The sequence below is a fragment of the Balaenoptera physalus genome (genome assembly GCF_965194825.1).
Source record: "Balaenoptera physalus genome assembly, chromosome: X".
In the NCBI taxonomy this organism is placed as follows: Eukaryota; Metazoa; Chordata; class Mammalia; order Artiodactyla; family Balaenopteridae; genus Balaenoptera; species Balaenoptera physalus.
In genome coordinates, this window is record NC_138903.1 from 65984624 (window position 1) to 65996937 (window position 12314).

The window sequence follows — 12314 nt, forward strand, 5'->3', positions numbered from 1 at the left end:
GCTCAATAACAAAAAAACAAACAACCCAATCCAAAAATGGGCAGAAGACCTAAATAGACATTTCTCCAAAGAAGATATACAGATTACCAACAAACACATGAAAGAATGCTCAACATCATTAATCATTAGAGAAATGCAAATCAAAAGTACAATGAGATACCATCTCACACCGGTCAGAATGGTCATCATCAAAAAATCTAGAAACAATACATGCTGCAGAGGGTGTGGAGAAAAGGGAACACTCTTGCACTGTTGGTGGGAATGTAAATTGATACAGCCACTATGGAGGTTCCTTAAAAAACTAAAACTAGAACTACCATACGACCCAGCAATCCCACTACTGGGCATATACCCTGAGAAAACCATAATTCAAAAAGAGTCATGTACCAAAATGTTCATTGCAGCTCTATTTACAATAGCCAGGACATGGAAGCAACCTAAGTGTCCATCATCGGATGAATGGATAAAGAAGATGTGGCACATATATACAATGGAATATTACTCAGCCATAAAAAGAAACGAAATGGAGTTATTTGTAGTGAGGTGGATGGAGTTAGAGTCTGTCATACAGAGTGAAGTAAGTCAGAAAGAGAAGAACAAATACAGTATGCTAACACATATATATGGAATCTAAGGAGAAAAAAAAAAAAAGGTCATGAAGAACCTAGCGGCAAGACGGGAATAAAGACACAGACCTAGTAGAGAATGGACTTGAGGACATGGGGAGGGGGATGGGTGAGATGTGACAGAGAGAGAGTGGCATGGATATATATACACTACCAAACATAAAATCCATAGCTAATGGGAAGCAACTGCATAGCACAGGGAGATCAGCTCTGTGCTTTGTGACCACCTAGAGGTGTGGGATAGGGAGGGCGGGAGGGAGGGAGATGCAAGAGGGAAGAGATATGGGAACATATGTATATGTATAACTGATTCACTTTGTTATAAAGCAGAAAGTAACACGCCATTGTAAAGCAATTATACTCCAGTAAAGATGTTAAAAAAAAAAAACAACAATAAGGGACTTCCCTGGTTGCGCAGTGGTTAAGCATGCGCCTGCCAATGCAGGGACATGGGTTCGAGCCCTGGTCCGGCAAGATCCCACATGCCGCAGAGCAACTAAGTCCATGCGCCACAACTACCGAGCCTGTGCTCTAGAGCCCACGAGCCACAACTCCTGAGCTCACGTGCCAGAACTCCTGAAGCCACTATGCCTAGAGCCCGTGCTCCGCAACAAGAAAAGCCACTGCAATGAGAAGCCCATGCACCGCAACATAGAGCAGCCCCTGCTCGTCTCAACTAGAGAAAGCCTGTGTGCAGCAACGAAGACCCAACACAGCCAAAAATAAATTAAAAATAAATAAATAAATTTATTAAAAAAAGAGTCAACAATAAGAAACCCCAATTTTAAAAATGGGCAAAGACTTTGAACAGACACTTGATCAAAGATAACAGATGGCAAACAAGCATATGAAAACATGGTCTACATCATTTGTTATTAGGGAGATGCAAATTAAAACAGCTATATGATAGAAGTAGCCAACTATCAGACTTACTGAAATTCAAAAAACTGAAAATATGAAATACTGGTTATAAGATGAAATAACGTGAACTTTTATTATTTGCCAGACACAATGCAAAAAATACAGCCTAGAAGATAGGGAGATTCCTGAATGTATGTTTATACAGATGATCCCAAGTTTTAGAACGGTAGTGTGAAAAAAATTGTTTTTCAATGAAATGGCTCTCATTGAGGAGTAGAATTTAGGAAAATGGTTCTTACTTGTGTCAAAGAAATCTGAAAGGAAATATCCAAGAGTAAAGTTTGCAGTAAAATGAAAAAAAAAAAAGATAAATGTAGTTGACATTCTTGGAGTGATAGTTAGGTTATTCTGTCTTTATGCTTTTATCAAACCAAAGGGACAGGTTCAAGGCAATTGTGTCAGTGGCTGCTGTGGGGATAACAGAGGTCTTGGTGTTCACTGGTAGAAAATTATTGCCCTTTCTTTTGCTCTCCTTGTGCCATTTTTCTGGAGAACATAGGAATTAAGTTCATGGTTATTGTAAAATGCTTGCCTGAAAGGGCAGGCATTATATCTTAGTCAAATGAGATAATAAGGACCCAGGGCATAATTCACCTCAGGGGATGGTAATTAGGACCTCTCTGTTCTCTGCAGTTGGATTTGAAGGTCCTGATGTTGGGGGTGGGGTGTGGAGGGTCAGTTGTGATTGTGGTAGGGACAGGAGCTGTTGAGGTTTCTAGTGTTGAGGATTTCTAGTACACTGCCTCTTCTAGCACAAGGGTCCTGTTATAGTGGACATTAATTCTATCCTGAATTTGTCAGGGTTGGCTCTCCTGGCACTCAGATCTTGAGTTATTTATATTTTAGTCACCCTTCTTCTGGTTTTATGTTCTCCTGTAAGGCTTGGACATACTAATTTCTGCCCCAGAGTTGCAGGAGATGGGCAGGAGGTAAGACTCTTTAGAGGAGTGTTACTAGGAGGAGAACTAGGCTCTTCAAAGAAAATGATCCTCTTCTTCCCTTGTACTTTTTGTTCATAAGAAACATTAACCTCCACAGAAGGTGGTGGCTAGAGGTGAGTATGCACACACACACACTATTCATGAGCTTCCTTGACCCTCTGGTGCTGCAGGTTGACAAAGTGCTGGCCCTTTTAGCATTGATCATTTTAATGGCAGCAGGATGTTTTGTTGTGATAACAGAGCATGGGGCCTGGCATTTCTCCCTGATGTTCCTGATTCTCAATCAGTAATGTAATATTGATTGGAGAAAATGTGCTTTGCAGACTCAGCACTGCCTTTTTGTAGTGGGCTCTGGGTAGTCATAGAAATACCATATCTGGTGGTTTTTGGAGGCTATTCCTAGTAGTTCTGATGGATTCTTTCCTCTGTACCACATATTAAGATCATTAGGAGCCTTTTTTTTTTTTTTTTAAGCTGGGAAGTCCCAATGCATTCGACTGGATCCTTCTTCAAGTTCAGTAAATTGGTTCAGCCCCATCCACTCATTTATTTCCTCCTAAGAAATTCAGGCTTTATTTTGCATTATGGTGGGCCTTTGTTAAAAAGTATCCGACTTAACAATTTCAGAGTACTAAACAAGGCAAAGAAATTTCCAGTGAGCACTATTTCTAGGGTAACCAGAAGTATATAACTTCCAAGTGTTCCTGCCATGACTCTTGCCACTTGCTGTAGTTTTGCATTTCTCATAATATAGCCTGGACTGACTGAATGAGAATCAGAAAGCATACTTGAGCCTTTTAGTGGCAATCATGTGCCTAACCGAGGTTGGATACCTAGCAGCAAGCAGCCTGGCATTTGGTTCTATCTCTGTATCTAACACATGATAGGGGCCCCCTTCCTACTGCCATAAGCTAAATCCTTGCCTAGTATGTTACTGACTTTTTTCCTAGTTTTCAGCTCCTGAGGCTAACAGCTAACAGGAGATTCTTAGAAAGTTCTCAACTTATTCTTCCTTTGACTCTCTAGATCCGACTTGTTGTGGAAGAGGGATTGAATCAGCTACCATATAAAGAATGCATGGTGACCACTCCAACAGGTAACCGGGGCTGTTACTCTCATATTCTCCTCATAAAAATCCTGAGATAGAATTGGGGGAAAATGGAAAAAAAGCAGTCTGAGTAAATCAGTATGCAAAATGAGGAGTCTACGTGGAGCTGTTCTTTTAAACAACTTAATAAACTTGGAGACATTTAGCAAAGAAATTTATGTGGATGACCTTTTGTTAATGGCTTGCTGGTCAGTTCAAGTTAAAGGTTAATAAATATTCTTCAGCATGCAGGTGTTGCGTTTGATGATGGCACATTGGGACCAGAGCTAAGAATTGCTGGCAGCTTGTCTTCACCTCTGTAGGGAAGCTTCTGGTGTTAACAAATGGGTGGGCTGGTTTGGCATTGAAACTCCAGGTAAAAGGATGAAAAGTAAAAAAGAAAAGAAAACTAAAAATGATGAGAATTAGAGAAGGGGCTTTGTTCTGCTCTAACAGAAAGAAGCCAAGGATCCCTATTTTAGGGATTTGAAATTCTGATTTGGTTCTTTAGTAAATAATGGAAGCTGTTATATCCAAAGGTTGATTTTATGAAAATTGGGGGCTGAACTTGCTGCATCATAATTGATACAAATTCAGGATGAGACCAAGGCATGAACATGTCCTGATAATTACTTCAACCTTTCTCTTCTGCTTTTTAATGCAGAATGGAGGCTCATAAAAAGGGACCGGAATGAGGAGGCTCTCTGCTGTGGCTCACAGTGGGGTCCCAGTTTGAATTGATGGGCTTTCTAGCATTCTTGGAGTACAATTCTTGTGTGAATTCAGTTTGAGGAACATGTATGTGAATATCATTCTATCATAAGGTCTGTTCCCACTCGATGAAGTCTACCTCTCCCAATTATTCCCACAGGTTTTTTATGAAGAATTAAAAAGTAAATATGAAAAATCATGACTCTTCTTATTACTTTCACAGGGAACCTAAGATGTTATACAGTATGTCTGGACAAGAGTTGCTCTGTACCCATCTGCTTTAAAGCTTAGATACTTTATTAAATACGTAGGTCGCTCCAATGATGAAAGATAAATTCTTCGGTTTTATTCCCCAACAGGGTACAAGTATGAAGGAGTGAAATTTGAGAAGGGAAACTGTGGGGTCAGCATAATGAGAAGTGGTAGGTTTGCATATGTGTGACTTTGTCTCTTTGCGTGCATAGATGCAGTTGCTGTTTTCCAGGAGAGAGGCGGTCTTGTCTGTCACAATTGCAGCCTTCCTTAGCTTAAATCTCACCACCTGTGTTGTCTATCCTCATGGTGCCTTGGAATCATAGCCTATGTGTTGCCGAGTTTGGCTAATTTTAACTGCAGAGCATCTTCCCTAGTGGCCTATCCCCATGGGCAAGGCAGCTTTGAAAGATTCGGAGGAGGGTGGGAGAACAAGAGGATGCATTGATGCTATCTCGGAGAGAACAGGGCAGCTTGAATTTTGAGGGAATACAGCACAAATTCAGGCCTGCAGAACTCTGAGCACCCAACTAGAGAAAATCTTTGTTCTGGTTTTTTAATTTCTTTTGTGAGGAACAGTCGTACCCTGTCAGGAGCTGGACTGAACAGCTTGTTTAATATTTTTAGTTTTATATTTGATGAGTATGTGACTATGTAGGCAAAAGAACTTAACTGTGATTAACTCTAGGTATTTCTAATTGCTAGTCTTATAAATATTTGTATTTGAGTCCAACCGATTGTCCTTCTAGACCAACCTTTGTGCAGCAAAATCACATGCCTGTTATTAGGACCTATACCTGTTACATGGGGATGATTATTTCCATTCAGCAACTTAATTCCTTAATTATTCTTTGTACAAGATCCAAGGTATGGTAGAAGCCCCACTTGCTTGCATTGGAAACAGATGTTTGTTTTTTTTTGCCACACCACGCAGCATGTGGGATCTTAGTTCCCCCACCACGGATCCAACCTGTGTCGTCTGCAGTGGCAGCATGGAGTCTTAACCACTGGACCACCAGGGAAGTCCCCGGATTTTTATTTCACATATAAACATTCCCTTTTCTTCTCTGGCTATGAAGTTCTGTTTGTGAACAATTGAATATCTCCAATAAAATAGGAGCTTTAAGCTCCCTTTTTTATAGAAGGTAGCTCTTAAGCAACGATAGGATTTTCAGGACAATGCTGTTCAATCTTTTGAAACTGGTGAAGACAATGGAGATGGGCTTTTAAGGCACAGTTTCTTCTGTTTTAGTCCAGCTTCTGCCCTTAAGGCAGCAGCATGGTCCTCGCACCCCTAGTGTATACAGGATGACCTTGGGGTGATGCATAGACAGGGTGTTTTTAACCTTAATAGCTATTGGTTGATTTTCATACCTAATAGAAAGAAACTGTTTTTATATTTTCACTAGTGATATAAAGTTTCCTTTTAAAATAAATGTAAACAAAAACAGTTAATTTAAAGAAAAATATTAAGTAAATAACCATACAAGTAGAATTTTGATGTGGCCTAAAATCTTGACGACGGTATGAAAATGATTGACTTTTGGCAAACACTTCCTTAAAGGAATTCAGACTCAAAAATAGCTCTATGTTCAGAAACCAGGGGTGTGGTGGTGGTGTTGGTTGTGGTTCTCTAGGGGGGGAGAGGGAACATATATTACTTTTTCACTGTTTGCCAGCAAAGCCTCTGCCATTGAAGTCATTGCTGGGTCTAAGTGATATCTCTTGACGCCAGGTTAATCTAAATGGAGAGCCTTTGGTCTGTAGCCCCCATTCTTCCATAAATATTTTATATTTTTGTCAGATGAAAGTAACACAGTTTCTTTAAAATAATAGGACTAAAATGTTCCTGATATTAGAAAAGTTCAAGGAGCAGCTTAATAAAACACTTTATTTACTGTAATCATGGAAGCATGACAGCTGTAAAACTTGCAAGCCAGCAATAAAACTAGCTTATTTCATTGACCTGAACTAAGTATAAAATATGAGCATATCAGAAGTAAAAGCTGTTAGCTTAAGAAAAATTGCTTCCATTTTGACAATGTCTTTATTTATTGTATTAATAACAGTCAAAAACTCTGCTTTGGCCTATTCTTGGACTTTCACTCTATCTCCTCCTAATCCCTCTTTCCTTCTTTTTTATTTCCTTCTTCAAGGTGAGGCAATGGAACAAGGTTTACGAGACTGCTGTCGATCCATACGAATTGGAAAGATCCTGATTCAGAGTGATGAGGAGACACAAAGAGCCAAAGTATATTATGCCAAGTTCCCCCCAGACATTTACAGGAGAAAAGTCCTTCTGATGTATCCGATTCTCAGTGAGTGGCTTGTGTTTAATTTGTAACCTTTGGTTAGGGTTTAAATTCAACTTAGTGCCTGCCCTCTAGGTACCCTTATATAAAGGCGAAAACCGTTTCTAAATGTGTTTTTTGTTTTTCTCAGTTTGATTTGGAGTTGCCCTGGGCAGTTCTCTGGGGAATTTTTATTGTGTAATAAGAGAATACACGTTAGTCAAACTTTATTAGCTCCAAAAACTTCTATCTTAAAATTAACACATTGAAGCAAAGGATTTAATGAGGCAAAATATATAGAACACAGAAAATACATTGAAATATGTCCCTTCTCTAGCCCAATGAGTATAGCAATGATTTTCTCAAGGATTTATCCTCTTTGGAGGTAATATTTTTTTTCCTATTCTAGTCTGTTTCCTAAGCTTACTCAGATCCTGGGGTTGGGGGTGGTGGGTGGGTGTTATATTTGATATCTCAAATACTGAATGAATTTAGGGCTTGTTGTGCATTTGGAAACTGAAAAGTATATGGGTTATGTCTGTTATTGAAAATAACATCATTGACAAAAAACAGACACCTTCAAATGAAGCTTTGTCTTGTAGTATCTTTTTTTTAACATCTTTATTGGAGTATAATTGCTTTACAATGGTGTGTTAGTTTCTGCTTTATAACAGAGTGAATCAGCTATACATATACATATATCCCCATATCTCCTCCCTCTTGCGTCTCCCTCCCACCCTCCCTATCCCACCCCTCTGGGTGGACACAAAGCACCGAGCTTATCTCCCTGTGCTATGCGGCTGCTTCCCACTGGCTATCTGTTTTAAATTTGGTAGTGTATGCATGTCCATGCCACTCTCTCACTTCGTCCCAGCTTACCCTTCCCCTTCCCCCTGTCCTCAAGTCCATTCTCTACATCTGTGTCTTTATTCCTGTCCTGCCCCTAGGTTCTTCAGAACCATTTTTTTTTTTAGATTCTATATATATGTGTTAGCATATGGTATTTGTTTTTCTGTTTCTGACTTACTTCACTGTATGACAGACTCTAGGTCCATCCACCTCACTACATATAACTCAATTTTGTTTCTTTTTATGGCTGAGTAATATTCCATTGTATATATATGTGCCACATCTTCTTTATCCATTCATCTGTTGATGGACACTTAGGTTCCTTCCATTTCCTGGCTATTGTAAATAGAGCTGCAATGAACATTGTGGTACATGACTCTTTTTGAATTATGGTTTTCTCAGGGTGTCTAGTAGTATCTTATGTTACATTACTAAACTGCCTTTACTTCAAAGAAACTCAAAGACATTTTGAGATGAATGTTAAAGTTGCCAATGCATTTGGTTGTCACTTTATTTCAGGCACTGGAAATACTGTAATTGAAGCTGTAAAGGTTCTCATAGAACATGGAGTTCAACCTAGTGTTATTATCCTACTCAGTCTGTTTTCCACTCCTCATGGTGAGTTCATGCTCTGGATGGTCATGGGGTGGTTAAGTGTACATCTGCCCAGCCTCTCAACCTGAGGAAAAGTTCATTTGCTTCCACATTAAATCCAAATTGAATTTTGGTAGTTATAACTTGTGTTTGTCATCTCTAAGCTTAGTGGTAATACTTTACACCATTCTACTGTTGTTCAAATTCAAATGGAGAAGTATGAACTAACTCCATTGAAGGGGATTGCAGTTGTTTTCATGGTGGCCCTGTTTGAGTAGAGCTTGCAAATGACTGAAAGGTCACTATTTCTTCTGGCTCCCCACCTGAGCCTGAAAACTGCTCTCAAACAGCAAGAAACTCGAGGTTCTAGCTAGCCCTGAGGTCTTACTGAAGTAAGCTTTGCAGTGTGAAGCAAAGATCAAAAGTTTGTAAAGTTAGACTTCTGCTCAAAGGGCACAGTGAAAGAACTTGTGTCCTCCATTTCCTGAGAGAGGTAAGTCTAATTTAAGACCCTAGTTTTTTTTGCCATGTAATCTAAGACGATTGTGAAAGTATCCTAAGAAAATAATCATAAAGGCATGTAGAAATTCAGCATTTAGGATAGTCACTGTAGAGCTGTATTTCATGTAAGAGAAAATTTGAAAGTATATAAATGACTTACTTGGAAATGGTTAAATAAATATACAGCTGACCCTTGAACAACGTGGGTTTGAACTGTGTGGGTCCACTTATACGTGGATATTTTTCAATACTGAAAACTACAGTACCACACAGTCCATGGTTGGTTGAATTCATGTATGCAGAGGAACTGCAGATACAGAGGGTCAACTATAAGTTATATATGTGGATTAACCCCCATGTTGTTCAAGGGTGAACTGTATATTCAAAGAATGTAATATTATATAACTGTTAGATCATGTTTTTGAAAAAATATTTAATGACATCAAAAAATCTGGTAAATGTCAGAGCAGAATAAACAGCAGCATTAGAATAGTATAAAATGTCATCACCAAGTTTAGAGATGACTAATACAAATTATGACTATTATGACTACCAAAATCAGACTTGGATTAAGATGGGACCTAATAAATCTTTCCTCAGCATGAAAGGCTAGACAGATGCACAATACTATTTCAATTTTCATTTTAAATCACATAGTATTAATAGTGGTTGTCTTAGGGTGGTGGGATTCTAAGTGATTCATTTTCTTTTTTAAGCTTTTTTTTTGTATTTTCCAAATGTTCTACAATGAATTTGTATTTGTTTCATAATCGAAAAGAAAGAGAAATATGTGGCTTCTAGTTAGGGCGTTTCCTCATTTCTGAAGGTTCCAAGTCTCAGCCAACCCTGAAGAGGCTACAGAGAAGCCAGTTGGGAGGGCTGCGTTTAGTATGCCATTGATTATTTTGCTGTTTCATAATAAAAAATTACCTGTAGTTCAAATGTTGATGGTGACAAAGGGTAATTTGCTTGGTTATCCATCCATATAACAGAGGTGGCATTGTAAACATTGAGATAACCAAATAATTATTGGGTTTTCTGTCTTTGGGAGTAGAAAAGTAACCGTGTTAGTTGTAATAGTATACATTAGACTAGTATACTAATTCTTTGACATTATAGATGAAAAAATCTTATTCCGTGGTAGCCTTGCTATGGCTTTTTAGTTTGACTGGCATCCTAGCTAGTCCCTTTCCTTTCTTCCTCCATCTCCTCCCCACCCAAGCTAGAGTCATAACTTCTCAAAAGCTAGCTTTCTCTAACATAACAAAGAAGTCTTTGCACTTGTTTCAACAGTGTTCCAGTTGAGAAACCAGCATCTTATGTATGATCCAGTTTCCAGAAAGGACTGTATTCTCTGTATTCCAGCTGCCTTTAAAATAAAACAAAAAAAGACTCTTCAGGGGAAAAGTTGCTATAACTGAATATATTTTTCAAATCTTGGATAGAAAACAGTTTGATTCTAAGAACTTATTAGTGAGTGGGTGGAAACATAGTCTGACTACTATCAAAACTTTTCAGATACAGATATTATATAAACTAAGAGATTAACCAAGTCTGACTATGTGTCTAAAGGTCACTGCTCTCGGTTTCTGTCAATATTAGACCTAATGACTGATTATAAAATTACTGAATTCCAAGTAATGTTATCAAAAAATTCCGCCATAATGACAATTCTCTTTTATTTTTTGAAGGTGCCAAATCAATCATTCAAGAGTTTCCAGAGATCACAATTTTAACTACTGAAGTTCATCCTGTTGCGCCTACACATTTTGGACAGAAATACTTTGGAACAGACTAAGTTATTGAAGGAAAATTATTCTATTGTGTAATATTACAGTTATGAGTTTCTACCTGTTTGACTAATTCACTTGAGGAATGACATAGAAAATTGTGTTAAAGATACTTTGTAATTTTTGGAAGTGGGTATATTAAAAGGAAATAGTTGAGGTTTATTTTTTTATTTAGTTATTTCTTGACCATTGGCACCAAATTCAGCAATGAAGCACACACAACTCTTCAAAAATGTTTTAATAATGTTCTTATGCAAATTGCTGATCCATCAGTGCATTGAAACTGTTCCCTAATTTATGAACCTCAGTTTAGAGGTTGCTTGCAGCCACAAATAAAACCCAAATGGGAGTCAGTTCATTGGCCCACTCTAGTTTGCATTTTGTTTAGTTTGCTTTTAGTTCTAGGGAGATTTCATGTATGTGGCTGTTGTCACCTTCCTCTACTCTTTACTTCTTAGTACAATACACACTGGTAACTTGGAGAGGATGAAAAAAGAATGCCTCATAGAATTTTATGTTTCCATTAATGTCCTCACTCAGTTGGCAGATCCAGGGTATACAGTTAGCTCTTCGTTCAAGCCATTATGTTCTTCATGGCTCACTTCCTACCCTGTGCATTGTTGGTAGGTGCCTTTTGAAGTGTAATGCAGTGAAGACGATGATGGGGCATTTCCAGCAACTGGAACTGTAACATTAATTTGCTTAGATTGAACCAGGGATGTCTGGATGCTGACAAGGGAGGGCTAAATACTGTTAATGCCATCAGTGCCCTAGAAATGAATTGGTGGTGATTTTTCTGAGGTATGGGGGAAAGGATGGTTTCTTGCTGGGCGTATGGCCAATAAGTAAATTAAAATGCTTCATTTTTAATTTGGATGTTTCTAATAGAGGCCTTTGATTTGGAACTTAGTTCTTTTGCATGTTTGTCAATTGTAGATGTATTAAAATGGGACAAAATATCATGATATTAAAAAAATCCCTAAGATTTATATGTGTTCATATTTAGGCTTCTGAAAGGAAGGTAAATCATTTTAGGAAAGGATGTTCGTGTTCTGAAACTTGCTTGTAAAACCCTGATCTCATTTTACATTGATATTAAAACATTTTAACAATGGTGGCTGGCTGATTACTTGATTAATTATACTCCTATAGCCCCATAGGCAGCTGTTGTGGGCTTCTGTTTAAAAAAAAAAAACAGAAAAAACAGAAGGCAGTTTCTTAGAAAGAACCAAAGCTGACAGAAGTCAGCAAAGATTCAGGGGAAGGAAGGAAAGCTGGTGTAGAATGGACTGCATTTTCCCTTTGGAGCCTAGAAGGACTTCACTATATTTTTCCCTTTATTTTTGAAGACTGTCATAATAAACTGAGATTAATTGATGGATTACCCATATTACAATTCTTCCAAGGCAAATGTTGCTTTCATGTTCTTGTTGAAATTATCATCTGTATTTGTCAGTTAAGTATTTTGATACAATGTAGATTTTGTTTATTCCTGATTAGCAGAAGCTCTAACTGAAGCCCATTAAAACCAAGATCTTTATCTCCTTGTCCCAGGAAAGATGTGAGCCAGCAAATTTAGATAGAGACCAGATCTGCTTCAGGTTGATGCACTGAATTAGTTTGGAAAGGTGATGTTTACCACTGTAGGAATCAGTGCTTCTGAGTTAGTGCTTATATTAGGGTTTCAGTATTTTGTTTGAAGTGACTTTCCAGAACATTAGACAAATTCATATTCGAGTGTAGGTATAAAA

The 12314-nt window shown here is 38.1% G+C and overlaps 1 protein-coding gene across 3 annotated transcripts in view; it reads left to right on the forward strand.

The window, feature by feature from the left end:
• The window catches only part of UPRT (uracil phosphoribosyltransferase homolog), a 30414-nt gene extending 18734 nt beyond the window's left edge, over positions 1-11680 (forward strand). Inside the window, exons 3-7 of one of the 3 annotated variants that reach the window (XM_082447442.1) lie at positions 3515-3584; positions 4646-4708; positions 6695-6856; positions 8198-8296; positions 10465-11680. In XM_082447442.1, the coding sequence (XP_082303568.1) occupies positions 3515-3584; positions 4646-4708; positions 6695-6856; positions 8198-8296; positions 10465-10571 (501 nt within the window). In that variant the 3' untranslated portion in view covers positions 10572-11680. The remainder of the gene's footprint in view (positions 1-3514; positions 3585-4645; positions 4709-6694; positions 6857-8197; positions 8297-10464) is intronic. The other 2 variants (XM_082447444.1, XM_082447443.1) reach the window with 2 other exon arrangements.
• The last annotated feature ends 634 nt before the right edge of the window (positions 11681-12314 follow it).